Source organism: Dermacentor silvarum, chromosome 2 (genome assembly GCF_013339745.2).
Source record: "Dermacentor silvarum isolate Dsil-2018 chromosome 2, BIME_Dsil_1.4, whole genome shotgun sequence".
Classification (NCBI taxonomy): domain Eukaryota; kingdom Metazoa; phylum Arthropoda; class Arachnida; order Ixodida; family Ixodidae; genus Dermacentor; species Dermacentor silvarum.
The window spans coordinates 178704987-178722200 of record NC_051155.1 but is presented as its reverse complement, the minus strand read 5'-3'; the positions used below and the strand labels follow the sequence as shown (position 1 = coordinate 178722200).

General features: G+C 41.9%; 1 protein-coding gene across 8 annotated transcripts in view; it reads right to left on the bottom strand.

Annotated features, from left to right (window-relative positions):
- LOC119442206 (protein polybromo-1-like) overlaps positions 1-17214 on the bottom strand; it is a 101880-nt gene that overhangs the window by 28349 nt on the left and 56317 nt on the right. For 7 of the 8 annotated variants that reach the window (XM_037706994.2, XM_037706991.2, XM_037706986.2 and 4 more), the window contains 10 exons: positions 16602-16715; positions 15468-15656; positions 15163-15257; positions 14819-14957; positions 13460-13561; positions 13213-13287; positions 7872-7910; positions 5156-5332; positions 4002-4086; positions 2415-2490 (listed from right to left, as the gene is read on the bottom strand). In XM_037706994.2, the coding sequence (XP_037562922.1) occupies positions 2415-2490; positions 4002-4086; positions 5156-5332; positions 7872-7910; positions 13213-13287; positions 13460-13561; positions 14819-14957; positions 15163-15257; positions 15468-15656; positions 16602-16715 (1091 nt within the window). The remainder of the gene's footprint in view (positions 1-2414; positions 2491-4001; positions 4087-5155; positions 5333-7871; positions 7911-13212; positions 13288-13459; positions 13562-14818; positions 14958-15162; positions 15258-15467; positions 15657-16601; positions 16716-17214) is intronic. The other variant, XM_037706990.2, reaches the window with a different exon arrangement.

Sequence of the window (17214 nt, the reverse complement as noted above, 5' to 3'; positions counted from 1 at the left end):
ACAGCAAACATCACAGAAACCAGCACTGTTCGAACAAAAATCTAAGAACAATGACAACAGACCTAACAACCTCAAAAGTTGAAAGATATGACAGTCGAAGCCAGAAAATACTAGAATCTGGTGAAAGTACAAAAAAAGTGTTTTATACTCAAGGTATTGACTGCATTATTAAAATAATTGAAGACTTTATTTTGTATGGACACTGTGGTAACAGGCACTCCGCTCTATAGTCACAGCAATAATTATTTTCGTGAAAGACAAACAAAATGTTCGTAAAGATTTTTATTAAATATTGAGAGAACGGAGTCCAAAATTTCAGTCATCATTACGTATGCACTGGTTCTATGAGAGAGTGGTGCTGCAGCTGGTAGGTCCCAAAAACTGAGAAGGAATGAAAAATCTGCCTCTGGAAAACCGTTAAGCGATTATATTCTTTAGAAATTAGATTTGCTCTAGTCTGGCTCACACGCCAAACAGAAAAACTATTGGTGTCAAAACGTCAGTCGTAAACGAGGTCTAAAAATTTGACGCTTTACGATGAAATTGTAAAAGCTGGCAGGTATGCGACTATGCAAGCCCACAATATTTCTTTGCGCTAGTGCGATGCCAGCAGCAGCATCATCTTATACAGGTACAGTGGAGTCTCGTTGATGCGATTCTGCATAATACGTTTTCCGGGATAATGTTTTTTTTTTTTCTTTTCCCGGCCAACGTTGCATAAGCACAATGTATTTTCATACGGTTATTGTGATCGCGTTTTCACCTGAAATTGGATAATATGGATGCAGAACTGAGCTTTTACTGGTATTTCTAAAGCTCATAGCTTTATATTCCAGTGTACTAACTTTATTAACATTCTAACGACCAACAAACAACGTGTTAGGCCCCAGCCACACTGGAGGAAAAATGCATGCGGCCTGCCGTCAGTGGTAAAATGCAGCTGCGGCAGTGCGGTCACACCGACTGGGTGTGCTGCTGCTCACTTGAGTGAGGAAACAGTGGCATTTTTTTTAAACTTCCAGAATAACTTTTTATTTTACACTTCCCATGTAGATTGTATTAACGAGATTCCACTGTATTCCTATAGTGGCATCACAAATGGAGTAAGGTTTTGACAGGAGCCACAAAATCGACAGCAGCATTTAATGATTAATAAGTACAGTCAACGACCGATTTTCCGGACGCCCGATTTTTCAGACATAATGCAAGTTGCATAATGCCGGTTCCCAAAAGTCAGCTTCGCCTCAATACAACATTGTTACGCGGTGAAGCATACACAAAGTAATGCAGTGAAGCATATCAAGAGTGGGAAGGGGGCAATTGTCACAGTACACGGTATGTATTTCTTAATTGTACATGCCTGCATCCGCTGTCTCCCGTCACAGTACAGGCACTGACACGCCTAATAAGTGTATTAGCAGGTCTTCAGAGCTACTTCGGACGTGCCTGTGGTGATTTGAGCCCTTGGGGGCTATAAAAGGCATGCATTCATTTTCTTTTTTTTTGGACTGCCCCATTTTTCAGACATTTATGCAATTCTGCATAATAAGTTTTCCGGGATAATGTCCTTGTTGTTTTTTTCTTTTTCCGGCCAACGTTGCATAAGCACAATGTATCAGACTCCCAGGGGCCGATTGAGTAAAAAAAAAAAAGTGAGTATATTAGAACCGTGCACAGCTTTATAGCGGGTGTTTCAGCGAACACTTTCAAAAATTCTTAAAGGTTGCCTGTGGCAGCTAGCACAATTCCAGTTCATGAGCTGGTCTACTCGAAGAGGCGGACATTACTTGCACGAGAAATTGAAATGCATCATTGACTAATTACCAAGAAGTCACTAATTAGGTTTTTAACTAATTATCTGATGGCCCATATTGAAATTTTACAAATTGCAGCCGTGCAGTTCGCAAGGCGGTCCACTTGGAAAGCATTCTCGGGATGACACTAGTTTCGTGATATTAACTCCTGACCTTTGCGGAGAAATGCATTGACGTTCCAGTTGCTTAAAAAATCGTCGCTTTATGCATTGAAGCACAAAAGTAACTGGAACGCCAATGCATTTCTCCGCAAAGTTCGGGAATTAATATCTCGAAACTGGTGTCATCCGGAGAATTCATTCCAAGTGGATCCGCCTTGCGAACTCCATGGATACAATTTGTAAATTGCAATATGGGCCATCAGATAATAAGTTAAAAAGTTAATTGGTGAATTTTTGTTAATTAGTCAATTATGCATTTTAATTTCTTGTGCAAGTAATGTCCGCCTCTTCGAGTAGACCAGCTCATTAACCAGAATTGTGCCATCTGCCACAGACAACCTGTCAAAATTTTTGAAAGTGTTCGCTGAAACACCCTGTATATGTAGAGGCAGGTCAAAATTGAAGTCTTTTGCTTAGAATGTGCAAACAGAATACTCACTCTCTGTCCATCCACATTTTGTCAATGCGACCGATAAGCGTTTTTGAGTGTTCTGTGCGAACATAGCAGCAGTCACCTGAAATTATTGAAGTTAATTTGTTGATTAATTGCAATAAACAAAGTCAGTGAGAGGTAAAAAAGACCTTACGCACTATGAATGATCTAAAAGTACAAATTTTGGATAATTTGAAGTGGCCGCCACGGTCCGTCCAACAATGTATTGAAAGCAATATGTAACACATCCCCCTAATTCACACTGAAATGTGCACTGCCACCGATAATTCGAACTCCCTGACATCGTGGATGGGGAGAGTGCTAGTGCGCGGGAGCACGTTGGCGACGCTGGTGTCTTCGCACGGGCCACTGCGTCGGCAGCGTCAGCTCTAAAACGCACCCCCCACCGCTTCGCCGATGGTTGCAGACAACCGTTCAAAGTGGCGCGCGGGGTGGGGATCGTTCTGCAATGCTCCGAAAAAAACACCCGATGGCACACGCATTAAAGTTCAGAGGGGGCGGCATTTTGGCTGACGTAGCTCATGCGGCGTAGCATACCTTGCATGTTTATGGTCCGATGTTTCCGGCGCGTGGACGAGCATCACTTGTGGCCAGTCACACTACGCCGCTTGCACTGTATCAGCTGAAATGCTGTTCCCTCTAAACTTCTTGAGGTGCACATCGCTGGCTGCTCTCTTCGGAGCATACACAGAACAATCCCCAACCCGTGCGCCGCTTTGAACGGCTGCCTGCGACCGTTAGCGAAGCGGCGTGGGGACCATTTTTCTTAGTGCAACACATTGTGGGTCAGCACAGTTGGCATGAAGAACGCGCGGTGGGAGCAATAGCCATGCCGACATCGTGCACGTCCGGTTACGTTGGCTGCGCCAGTGCGTTGAACTATAGATGTTGTTTTTGCCAATGTGATGTAGCGTGTGTGCGCACTCACGCTACGTCGGACTATATACGTGCCTTAACCGAGCCTTTTTTTTCGTCGTCTTTCATTAGTTCGAATTTTGCATAATTCCAATTTTCGTAGCATCTCCGCGGAATTCGAATTAAAGAGCTTTTACTGTACACACAAAACACACATCATGGTTTCCATGCTATGCCAAATCTTGAATTTCATATGCAACCAGTTGCCGGTGGGCATATTACAATTCAATGATGAACTAGTACATTCATGTTATAAGATGCTTGTGCCAAGCAGACTTAGCTCCTTGGATTGAATAATTAGCCGACAATACAAAAAACAACATTAAGCTAAGTAACTGTGGGGAACAATGCACAGGACCCAATTGCACAGTGGCTTATGTTATGTGGCACATGCTGCTTAATAAGTAGTTGCAACAAGGCTATATTTTATCTTTCATGCAGCAAAACAATACATCATTGTACTGTTGGCTATAAGCAAGGCGTGACAAAAATATGCAGTGTGGTTGCCCAATGACACATTAATAATTAAATAAATCTGGACATGCACTGAATAAACTCGAAATTTAAAGTAACGTGCACTGTGGAGTTTTTCTTCATTTCTGGCCAGGGATTTCATCTCACAATGTGCCCATTACAATTACATCATCTTTAACTTACCCAACTTAAACACCCCAGAGGGAAGATTGAGCTGCTCATAATATGTCACATTTTCCTCTTCATTTGGCGCACTCATTGTAACATTCTGAAATAAGAGAAGATCACTATGGTTTAAACAGGTCATTACAAAAGCGTCCAGAGCATGCAAAAGTATGCCAATAGTTTATTGCAAGCAAACCAATGTAACTTCACTGTATTAAACTGAATGCATTAAATCTCGAGCCAACGCACATTGTTAAGAAGTTTCAATGTCTAAAGAATATTTAGCTATTGTAAAGAGAGCAGCACTGAGCAATCGGGGACTGCAGCAGACATTTATAATCATAATCAAAATTCATTTTAAGGTGGTCCAAATACGTGGCTCTGATGAAAGCAGGGGTCCCAACTAGAAGTTTGAAATGTAGCATCTCAAAGAATGTACACCAACTACTACAAGGCACTGTTTAGTTTTTCTGTTTGCTCTCACAAACTTAGACTGCAAAAGCGAGCTAGCTGTTACCTAGTGGTAGATTATTTACAAGTTGCAGCAACATTCTGAGGCTTGTAGATGTCACATCTGCTCTTTTCAAAAATGTTCTGTGCATAGGCTACACAACAGGGGGAGCAAAAGTCCCCCTCCCTCTGATAAAAAGGTAGCAGAGCATTTTTTCCCTATCCTAAAGTTACATTATGGGGTTTTACATGCCAGAACCATGATATGATTATGAGGCACGCCGTAGTGGAGGACTCCGGAATAATCTGGACCATCTGGGGTTCTTTAACGCGCACCCAAATCTAAGTACATGGGTGTTTTCACATTTCGCCCCCAACGAAATGCGGCCGTAGTGCTGGGGAAAACCAGCAGGACAATATTTTTTATGGCTGAGTTCCCAGTTGAAACCCATTAAAATTGGCACAGCCATGTCAAACAGTTTATACACCTTTTAACAGAAGAAACAAACTTGACTTTGCACAATAAACAACAGGGGCCAACTAGGGTCAGAAATGTCGCGAGCAACAGAAAGCCAGCCACCTACGGAGTCTGTGGTTGGCATTCGCTGTACTCAACCATGGCTCTAGTTAGATTATGCCATTCATGTACTTTCTCTATGTTGCACGTTGCTGTGCAGTGTTTGTGGTACTGCACATTGCTGCTCGCCAGTTTTTTGACTCACCGGACGAGGCCGATCAACAACTTTAAACTCCTCTTCGAGGGCGAAGCACATGGAATTGCTGCTGTTGTCGGCAGATCGATCAACGCCGTCCTTAAACACAGACGGCACCCGTACGGCTGACAAGACCTCTTCTCTGGGCACCAGCTTTGTGTGCTCATTCGGAACAAAGTTCCATATCTGGGTGGTGCAAAGACAAATAATGTCACTTTCTTTCAAACCCTGTAGCATATGGATGATATTCTTGAATACAATGACAAACTAAAAGTGCTAAGGCAATTTCTAATCTTAAAACTTTACAAAGATTTACAGTATCCTCTTTAGCATCAACAAATAACGAGAGAAAAAAGAAATACAAATAAGAAACAGCACTTCAAGAGATCTGGTCTTGGCATAGGAAACTACAGAAATTGCACTTTCAGTATATGCTACTACTACTACTATGAATAATAAATTAATAATAAATAATAATAATAACAATAATAACAAACAGAACCATCATCAAACAAGCAGGAAAAAGAAAACAAAGAGCAACATAAGTTAACAAATGTGAATGAGTAGAGGTACTACAAGTTAAGGCTATTACGCTGTGAAGTAAATCATTCTATTCGTTGATAAACAAATACTGCAGGTAAGTTTATATAATTTCTGCTCCTAGCGAATATAGTACAAAACATTGCATGCACGGTCTGTGCAAGAGGAAATGCAAGGTGCCACATACGTATGTATGAGTCTATACGAATAATGAGTCGCTGTAATACAGAGAATGAAAGAAGGGAAAAGGAAAGGGGTGCAGAATTTTACCACACAGTTTAAACCTTTAATAAATTAGAGAGCTTAAGCCATGCCTGATTAATGTACTGTAATCTTTCCATCCAACAGAACAGAGAATTACCATTCTACCATGCAGCTAATATGGGAATACAGCACAGTTAACATTCTTTTGTAAGAGACAGCTTCATTGCCAACACATATTGTTGATGTGTGCATGAACATAAAAACTCAAGAAGACTTGCATAACTTTAAGCTGCATAACATAATTGAAAGCAACGAATGGCTGTTACGGAAAAATTCTGAATTTCGCCTTTTCACAGCCGCATACACTACTTATTGTTTCAATTTGGGGATTCATGTGTTCAATCATACTGCACTTGGTTATCACATGATGATTATGTGCGCATTGAAAGAAAAGTTGCATGAAGAGGCACTCTTGGCACTCCCACTGCCTAATGTGCCTTGCTGCAATGCCACCTGCTGAGGTGCCTCGTTTTCCGCTTTCCTGTTTCTTGGAACTAGAGAGACTCCTGCTCTGCGCAGCACAGGGAGACACAGAGTTACCTCGATGAGGCTTTGTGTGTCGGCTAAAAAGCTTGCAATTGTCTGCAACTCATCTCTGCTGCAAAGACTGCCGCCTGCAATCCCTTTGCAGTGCTTCGGCCATTGTGAGCAACTTATCTCCCCAGGGCCGAGAGTGTGGGGTCATGTAAGGTGAGTTAAACTTTTCTCAGTAGTCTCCGTCGTACTATCCTGCTCTCTCTCTCTCTCTCCCCCCCCCCCTCCCCCGGTCATCAGCAGTAGTTGTTTGACCACACTGTGGCACATAACTCAGGTGACAGTAAACACTTTCAGTTAGAAAGACTCATTCCTGTCTGCATTGGCAATGTCCTGAACTCGCCATAGTTGTGACTCAATGTGAACCGTGGATTAGGGATCACTGGTTAGGGCTGCCGTGAAAGAATAGTGTGGTTTAGATTAGTGTGGTCAGCTGCCTCTGGGGCATAGAGTTGTGCCTGCTTGTGATTAAATATTTTTGAAAAGAAAAAACTGCAGCGAGGTCTTCTGGTGTCAAAGGAGCAATGCATATAGTCTCCATAGACACCTGTAATGTATTGGCTCGGCAGCATCGCACTTAGCCTGTTCAACAAAGATGCTGGTGAACAATCGCATGTCTCTATGAAGGGCAGTTGTCTACAGAATAATACTACAAGGTAGAAGACAGTGCTTGCACCTAATCTCTGCCTTGCAGCTGCTATCACCACTGTAACAGTAAGGAACCTAGTCGAACGAATAGTGTGCAAAAGGAAATGCCAGAGCCCATTCATTCAAACCAACTGGAAGCTGACGGCTTGTGCCACAGAAAAGTGCCTAGCATGCAGAACGAAGCAATAGCCACAGAGAATATGAGTTGAGGAGTGAAGCGGGAAGCCAGAGAGAAGCCCAATTTTTAATCATGCACAGATCTATTGATGAGATTAAATTTTTGTGAGAAAGCATTGCATATGAGTGACCTCTGTATTCAAATCATTCTTGCATATTGTTTCATGGATCTAGTCGGATCTAGATTTAGCATTTAAAGCACATGTTCAGTTACAGTATTAAGCAAATAAACAACGGAAGGTGTGGTACGAAGTGAGATGCACATCATTAGTTAATTTTTATCTATGCTAATAACTATCTGTGACACTTGACTCAACAGCTTAGTTCCCTTGTTTTTGCAGAAAATGGTTATCCAATAATAAAAGTTGTTCTTCTGCAAATTAAGAAATTATCTGAAAACGCACACCGCTGATTCAATTTTAGTAGCTGCATCACATAATCAGACAACTAAAAGAGCCCCAATTCAACATGAATGAGATAGTTTTGGCAACTGATAGACACTGGCCACATAAAACTGTTCAGTTTACCAAAGTGTGCTATAATCAAGCTGGAGGTTACGTACCTTCACGTTTAGATGATTATGAGGCACACGATTGAAAGCCTTTAAAAGGTTGATAAATATAAATGTGTCAGTTACAAGTATACATGTGGAATGAATTGTGTAACTTTGTTACAGATTCAAACAAGTGCACCTGGCAATAACGTTCGCACCTGAAACTATGACGATTTCTTGACAAGCAGGTACTTGTTAAGATGACCCATGATATGAGGCTGTATAACATGCTTATGAATATGCAGCCAACATGTGTTAGTAAAATGATGCAGCGGTTGTTAGCGCAAAACCTAGATGCAGATATAACATGCACAGGCCTTCAGCAGTGAGGAATGCAAGTAATTGCAAGCAACTACTGAAAAACTCAAATAAGAACTCCACTACTATAGAAGTTAACTTGAGAGTTTCTGTACTGCTAATAGGCAGCAGTACAATAGTCTGTAGTGCAATGCTATTTTCAGGGACGGTGGTGGGCTGGGAGGGATGGCAGATTACAGGATAGGAAAGGGTGCAGGAACTGTTTGATGGTAGCTTATAGTAAACACCTGATATAAATATTTGCTTGCTGAACAGGCTGGCTGGCAGATGTATCTAAGGCTACAACACTCCCTCTTTTATCTTTCAGATCTCCAATCTTTTGTGGCTAACTTGACAACAGAACTTTTCACATGATTATCACTCCAAACGCTGCAAATAACAATCATTACCAGTACTACATTAGCCCACACAAAATCAAAAAGAACAACTATTCGTTACTATGGCCACTGTTGAACCATAAGCTGGGTAGAACTGCCATTTTTAACAATATCAAGCACATAAGAGCTCGCCAGCCAAAATCCTTCAAAACCAGACTGGTTTATGTCAAGTGTATCCTATTATAAGATTAAAGTGATCTAAATGTCAAGTAACAGCATGCACCTTCCTATAGGTGATCAATATTTAATTTGCAGTTACTTTTCTTTAACCAGTCGTTTATCCAAAGTTTCACGAGCCAAGTGAGAATGGCATGGCCTCCTAAATTTGTTCACGCATTTGTCTTGAAAAAATTTACATGTTCAGATAATAAGCCATCTATTGCCGCAAGATAGTATACAAGTATATTTACATTTTATTATCCTTTGCTCGCAGCTTGTTGAGAGAGCCTGAACTGCTTAAAATAACTGCTCAATGCAAAATGTGCAATTTTGTTCTTTAGGTGTTACGCACGTCAGTCAAAATAACAAATAAATAGATTATCTAAAGGCTATCAACTCACAAAGCTAGAACTTTTTGACTGGCACACAACATTGCTTAAATCTAACATATTAGCTGTAACAGTTGCACAATTAGTACAGTAATTCTTGTTGGTTGGTGTCAAACATGGCATATCAATTCAATTAACTCATTTTTTAGGTTTGGAGCACATGAATTTAAAACATGGCACATTGATACATTGATTTAAACACAAACAAATGCAAAGTCATGTGCTTTCCACATATTAATGAGTTTTTCATTAATTGTATCCTAAGCAGTGAAACTTTACATCCTCTGCACCTGAGTAATCGTATAACTTTTTATCTCAGACGGAGGGCATGATACTATCTATGTTAAAACAACAGAAGCAAAACTCTAGTCTATTCAGAAATAATAATGTTAAAACCAGAGTATGCGGGCACAATATAGGATCCTTGTCAATCATATTAACATTCTCTCTCTTGAAACGATACAGAATAAAGTCTAACCTAGTCATAACAAAGTCACACTGAACATAAAAATTGTGTTATATCTGATATTTGTTATAACTTATAAGCATATACTTGTTACATGCTTATACTGGTGATAAAAGTTTTACTTATTTTTAGATAATTCGTTATAGTATTCATGTTCATTGCACAAAGCTTTGACTGTAATATGGTACATTCGCACAATACTACATCGAAACCGTTTACATTGAAGTATCCCTTATATTGAAAAATTATTGAACGCCATAAAGTAACGAGAATATACAGGAAAAGTTATGGTTACATAGAACAAAAATAGCTGCCACTGCCGATATATCGAACTTCAAATAGCTCAAGGAGCGCAAAACTGCCCCAGAAGTTGGCTTTCCTGTGCAGCGGCCAGGCGAGATGCCGTTGCTCCCTCAGAAATGGTGGTTTAGGCCAGTTGCACTTGCGCGGCTCTACAGCACCATCTCCAGGCACCCCCAACAAAAATATTCCTGGCCTGCTATGTAGAACTCGCTCAAACAGCTAATCAGTTTCTCGTCAGCTTCTTGAACATTTGTGGCTGGTGGAGGTGTGCATCATTGTTTCATTGTGTTCTTTTTGCACATGCTGTCTTTGTTCTTGTGTGATGGCTAACACAAAGCGATAGAATGTGCCGTTAACCGTGAAGTTAGAAATTATCGAGTCGAGTGCAGAGAAAGAAATCTGACATCGCGATGCAGCATCCTGGACTGACATTAAGAAGGAAAAGATCTGAGACTGCTTTTGTCGTGCAGGTTTCCCTGCACCCAGTGACAGCAGTGAAAAGCATGTGAAAAGTATTCCGATGAGTGCAATGAAGCCGTCGCCCGTTTCGACTAAGTTAGGAGTGATTTGTCAGCATTTCCAGAAGCCGCTGATGGGCCAACGGTTGACAAATTTGTGTCCGCAGATAAAGGTGCCATGACCACAGGTGAGCTTGAGAACAAGGACTTTATCACCATTGTTGTGAATCCTGGCACAAGTGAAGGGAACAGTGAGAACAACAACTCTTAACCTGCACCCACATGCTCCAACTTGATGGATGAGCTTGCTGAGTTCCAGTGCTTCTACGCTAACTAGGAAGACTGTGGCCTCGGCTGCTCAGAGTCCTTAGACAACACAGAAAAATGTGCACTTTTCCAGGTGCCAAAGATACTGCCACAGGAAAAGAGTGTGGTGGCCAGCGACACTCACACGCGAGGTGCACATTCCGAGCAAGGCCGGAGTTCCACCGTCAGCGAAACGCACAACGCGGGACTCAGGAGGTGTTAGCACTTTCGTTCATGAAGATCAGAGCTCGTGATACTAATATGTGCGCCGGTGTCGATAAGGGCATTAACGAGTAGGCCATCCACTTCTATGGCAAGTAGGCTCTCGTGCGTCGGCAAGGTTAAAAGATGATTTGCAGGTCGGGGGCCGAATGCAGTGTCACCTCCGGTAGCTGCATTGTTCAGTTTTCCTGGAAAGAGTGCATGAGGGGTGCGGCGATGAATAGCGGCAGGGCAGAGGTGACCGTGAACGACAATTGTGCGGGTAAGGTGAACGGCTGGAGCTGTGGGTCGGTGCAGGAGCGTCTCGAAGCGGTGAGCTGTTACGAGCAGGAAACTGTAGGGGCCAATTGTCATTGCGTCGAATGTCAAAAAATGAGCGAGGGGACAAAGGTGGGTGATATAGGCAGTGACGAGAAATGTGTCCAACGCCGTGGCAATGAAAACAGATAGACTTGTCATCCAGAGTTCTCCACTGGGCTGGATCACGATAGCGGCAAAACGTTGCTGTATTCCTGTAAGGTGGAGCAACGGAACTGACCTGAGGGTGAGGAAGGGAGCCAACAGGCTGGAGTCCTATGTTCACCAGCTCTTTCCTAATGACGGCTTGAATAAACGAGACTGTCGGTCGGAAATTGTTGGAAGGGCATGCAAAATAGGGAGATGTAGGTGCCGCCTCACTCTCTCGACTCGCGATATGGACAAGGCTATCGGTGGTCGGTTGCTGACTGGGCAGCTGAACGACCGCACAGGACGATGTAGCGGCAGTGTTTGGAAGCCGCATGAATTGCCAAGTGATGGGGCGACATTTCAACCCTTCAAAACGCCTGCATTCCTTTATAATGTCTTCAATGGTTGAGCAATCCTTAAAACCAGCAAGTTGAAAGCATCATCAGCAATGCCTTTCAAAACATGACTCACTATGTCCGCCTCAGTCATGTTGGTATCAACTCGGCGGCAAAGGGCGATAATGTCAAGGATGTATGACATGTACGACTCCATGGGAGATTGAGTGCGACAGGAGAGATCTTTTGAAGTGGCGCGCTGGCAGCCAATTGGTTTTCCAAGTAGGTCACGAAGCTTCTGCTTGCATAAACCCCAACTGGCCAGCTGTTTTGTGAGTGTCGAACCAGACGCACGCTGTCCCGCTGAGGTAGAAAGCGACATTGGCAAGTGTCACTGTTGGGTGCCACCGATTGTTTGTTGTGACGCGCTTGTAATTCACAAGCCAACCATCTACGTCGACGCTGTCGGTACCACAGAAAGAGCCAGGGTCGCAGGGTTGGATCAAGATCCCTGGTTGAGGTGCCGGTGTCGCAGTTGATGCAGTATTGCCGCCTGTTGACACGGTGAAACTTACGAGGGCACGTCTACTGCGGAGTTCCATCTTGTGTATAGTACCCAGCACCTCCACCAAAATGCCACAGGAAAAGATATAAATGAAAATATGTTTACAACTATTCACAGCGAGCTGCAGCACTGCCAAGATGGTGGCAAGACAATCTTTACAATCGTCGTTTTCTTTCACCTAGTGACCAACGTCGTCTTTGTCAAATTACTGGCATTCTCGTGAAAATATTGAAGCAAAAGAAGATTCAGGACTATTTTGTGCCACAGTAAGTCGCAATTACCCCCATTACATGGTGTAACAAATGGTTTGTGCTTTTATGTCGTCAATTTCTTCAAAAGTTCTATCGAATTACACAATATATCAAACTAATTCCCGGTGTAACAAATGGTTTGTGCTTTTATGTCGTCAATTTCTTCAAAAGTTCTATCGAATTACACAATATATCAAACTAATTCCCGGTGATACAAATGGTTTGTGCTTTTATGTCGTCAATTTCTTCAATAGTTCTATCGAATTACACAATATATCAAACTAATTCCCGGTGTAACAAATGGTTTGTGCTTTTATGTCGTCAATTTCTTCAAAAGTTCTATCGAATTACACAATATATCAAACTAATCCCCCCCCCCCCTTTTTCTTGCTCATTAAGAACATAGCAACTGCAAGTGCAAGATTGTTTTTCTACTATTTTAAAAGAAAAACACACTTTTTTGGATTCTCCGCCCCCGTGTAAAGCCATGAATGCTTTAGGGCAAATAAGTACAAAGTAAAGAAACAACCAAGTAAAAAACAAAAACGAAAAAATTACAGATAACGCTTTTACTCGGTACATGCACCTGCCAAATTAATCAACTAGAATCCTGGCACTCCAGTTATCTCTTGTTAAATTTTTTTCCTTGTAGCATAACAAGGAAAGTATAGAGAGCAAGGGATAACTGTCATTCTATTAAGTAATGTCACAGCAAAAACCTTCCCTCAAAACAAAAAGGAGGGCAAGGACCAACCTTTATCTTCTTGAATGCCTTGGCTTTTGCAGAGTAGCGTGACTCACACACGTAGACATCCTTATCATCAAATCCCTGTGTAAAAGACGTCTAAAATAAGAATGTCACTTGCCCCAAGTCAACAGTCAGTACACAGCGGCATGCAACTGCAATTATCATTCATAAAACTGCTGCACTCCTCTAGATATAATGTAGACTGAGAAGATTAAGAAAAGAGAATAACCTTGACATAGTATGCTGCACATACCTCCGGTTTACTTTTGAAGTAGTCCTTCACCGGCATAACATAACACTTGCCCAAAACCTGGTTCACTGGGATGGAGTTGTAATTGTCACTCTTGAACACTTCCTGTGAGAAAAATAGTCAAGGAAGTGAATTTGCTTTTTCTAAAACTTACATACTCCACAGTGCAATTCTGAAAAGCCACTGACAAACACTGAGCCACGACTAGCAAATGAGTACACTTAGTACAGCACAAGGTCATAAAGCACTTGCCTAGAAATATGCTGCACAAGCGATATGGAGGTGACGAGCAAATCAATAGTCACAGAAGCGATACCCCTAACAAATGATCACTGTGAACATGCCACACAGTAATCACTAACAAGGCTTCCTGGTGGAGAGTTCCTACCCGCTTCTAACACTTGCGACAAACACTGGACTATTATTCACAGAACTTCCTAGTGGGAAGACTATCTCCCCACTTCCACACTTGTGTTGGACACTGGGCTGTTCAGTGGAGCAACATATCTCGTCCTTCAAATTTCAATCTGGGTGGGATGCCATAAATTCAGCTTATTCTCACGCCATAATGTATCACATACAAGGATGTGCATTTTTCTCTTAAAATAGTAGAAAAAATATTTTGCACTTACCGTTGCTCTGTTATTGCAAAAATTTTGCAGAAAGACAGCATTTTATTGTCTAGCACTTTGCAATGTTACATGCGTGGTTTTTAAGAAAAAAAATGCCAAGTTGCCTTCACCTGCATTTCTCAAATGCACGTCCAAGCAAATAATAGAAACCAATCTCGAAGACCAAGCTTTACTGTATTGCAGACAACGAAGGTAGCATTGCCGCAAAATTTTAAACACCACTTACTGCAAAGGGCGTAGAAAAAGGCAAATCCAAATTTTTTTTCTTGGCAAACCAGGCAAGGAAATGTGGTAAGTGTTACATTGAACAATTCATAAATGTGATCTTTCTGGGAAATTTGAGCAGAACAGAACAGTGGTAAGCACAAAATCTTTTGTGCCTGTCTCTGTACATGGCTGTGTCCGAACCACTTCCTCGTTTTTCTTGCCAACCATCACAATGCCCGATTTCATCTCTCCTAGCATAATAGCATAACCTAGCCATAACATAGGCTGCACTAAGAACACGCAACATAAAGCTGAAGGCCATTTTTCGAACCACTGTTAGCAGCCTGCAGGCCAGTTTTGATACTGCTCCAGGTACAAGCATTTACTGAACAAAAACTGCATAGAAAACAACGGTAGAGCACAGATTTTCCCTCTTAAAGGTGCATGCATGCATGCATGCACACTTTCATCCCCGAACACGTCATGTGATGGACCATGTTCATTATCAACAAGTCCCACTGACCTTTTGTAAAAATTTTCTCGAGGCCAAATGGAATGTTTCGTTTGGTCGATAAAACCAGCAGCCATAGAGCCACTGCTCTCCGCTTTTATCCCTCCAGAGGCGGTCAACATTCGTGATGTGAGGCTGCATTCCCTTTTCACTTGGGAAAAGACATCACTGTGGTTATCAACACTGAAGAAACACACCAGCATGCACATTTCACTTCAATAAGTGTTAGCTAACACCTGCACTAATTATAGCTCCTTAAAGGCACACACATCCAACTATTGAAACATCTGAGTGCCTGGTACAAATCAAGAGTCTCTTCCATGTTAGAAGATGAAATGAAGTTATCATATACATACCTTGGCTCAATGTAGACAAAGTCACCAACATGAATGACTATCCCTTTGTGTTCCGTGCTGTCTGATGAGGACATCTCATTGCTCTTCTCTTCCTCCTGAGTTTAAAACAAGTGCAACGCAAATAAGGTTGTGCTGGTACTGCAAGTTTAGACACAGAAATTATCTCACCTAGCAAGACTAGGTGAAAAACAGAGTGATCAGGATAGGAACAGTAGATTAAACTGAAAAGTGCCAGGGGAGGAAAGATAGGGCAGTGATCAATGCAGTGATCACTTCAGCAATCACTGCAGGCAATGTGGTACCACCTTGCGTCCCTCCTGGCTCTTCCTCTCTGCGTCGGCCTCTGCCGCTGCCTCCTGCTGTTCCTGGGGCAACTTCTGAGCACGCAGCAAGTCTACGCTTTCCATCAGTTCTTGCTGGTTGTAGTTCAGAGCTGGACTCTGCAAAATGTCTCCCTGACCACACAACTCGTCCCGAAGGCGAATGAAATAGGACTGCGGCAGAGAAATAGAAAGAAAGAGGAGATACACATGCTCAGCTTTGCCAGACTGTTTCGCACAATTAGTTGACAAAAAAGCAAATGCGCCTCGTAAGACCGCAAAAAATGAAGTTAGGAAAAGAACAAAACAAAACAGCAATGGGACACAATACACAGAGAATATGTATTTCACTTCAAAGCAAGAATTGCTGAAGGGACATTCCTTGCGCTAGCAGGGCCAATCATTAGGTCAGGAAGCAGTGATGAGATTCTCGGCAAGTGCAGTTGCCAAAAGTTTCAAAGCCACTACGCATGCTGTGATATCTGTCATAGGGCTGCATTTTGAAGCCCCTGCAGAGCTTTGATTGCTCCAGAGCTGTAGGAGTTGAGTGAGAGACTGTGCTTTCAGTAGACTAGCGGACTTACAAGAATATTGTGCACTAGCCTATTGAAAATATGGAACACCAACACTTCCAATCGTATATTCTGAATATTTCACACCATAAGGCTTGGTCAAATATTCAATATTTTGATAGAATCTTATGCTACTCGGTATTTGCTTCGGGTTAAATTTCAGCATTAAGAAGTTTCGAATTACATATTTGGAATAAACTAACACAAATTTCAAAACTTGAGCAAGGTGAGCAAGTCACATTGCCGTTGACGCAGCTCCCCTATTTCCTAAGCTTAGGAGAGATGCATACTACAGCAACCCAGGAAAAAGATTCAGTTACAGATTGTGGCACAGGGTTGACTACACATGGCGCTATCTGGTGATGGCACCAGTGATAACGATAGTTCTTATTTGACACTGCTCCTTCAAACATAAATGCTGTCACTTATGAAGTGGTTTTGAAGCTTCTTACGAAGACTACAAAACATGTAGCTTAACAAAGACGTAATCAAGGACAGTGGGGCACAATCAAAGGTATTTAGAACCACAAGGAATGCAAGCTAGTACCTGCAGTTCGACAGAATCCTCGAATGCCTGGGAGTCTGTGCGGCTCGTGCGTCGAGCTCGGTCAAATACATCAAAAACGTCCTCTTGAAAACGGTCCAGGCGCAAGTAGCAACCCTGGAAAGTGCAAGAATCGTGTAAAAAAAATAAAGGCTCACAGCTAAGTGAAATATAGTAGGACCTCATTGGTACATTCCTGGTGCATACAATTCCCTGTTTATACGCTCATATTAGAGAACAATAACACTGAAAACAACCAATTAAGATACAATCCTACGTTTTCCTGGATAATAAACTTTTAAAGTGTTTTTTTTTTATTAATATCAACAGGGTTCTACTGTGCATCACCATTCTAATTCTAATCTTGAAATGAAAAAGACACACAGAATGCAAATACCAAATTCATGCATCCCTGGAGAGCTTTTAAAACAGGTTGACACTTTAAAATTAGACTAACTGGCTGGTCACTTTTGACTTTAGGAGAGCGAAGTGTTCTATTTGAGAATATTATGCAACTTCTTGAAATGCTCCCAGAAATTTACATGTCTACTTGAATAGACTCTAAGAACGGGGAAAAAAAAAAGAAAAAAAAAAAAAGAAAGGGTGAAAGACACTG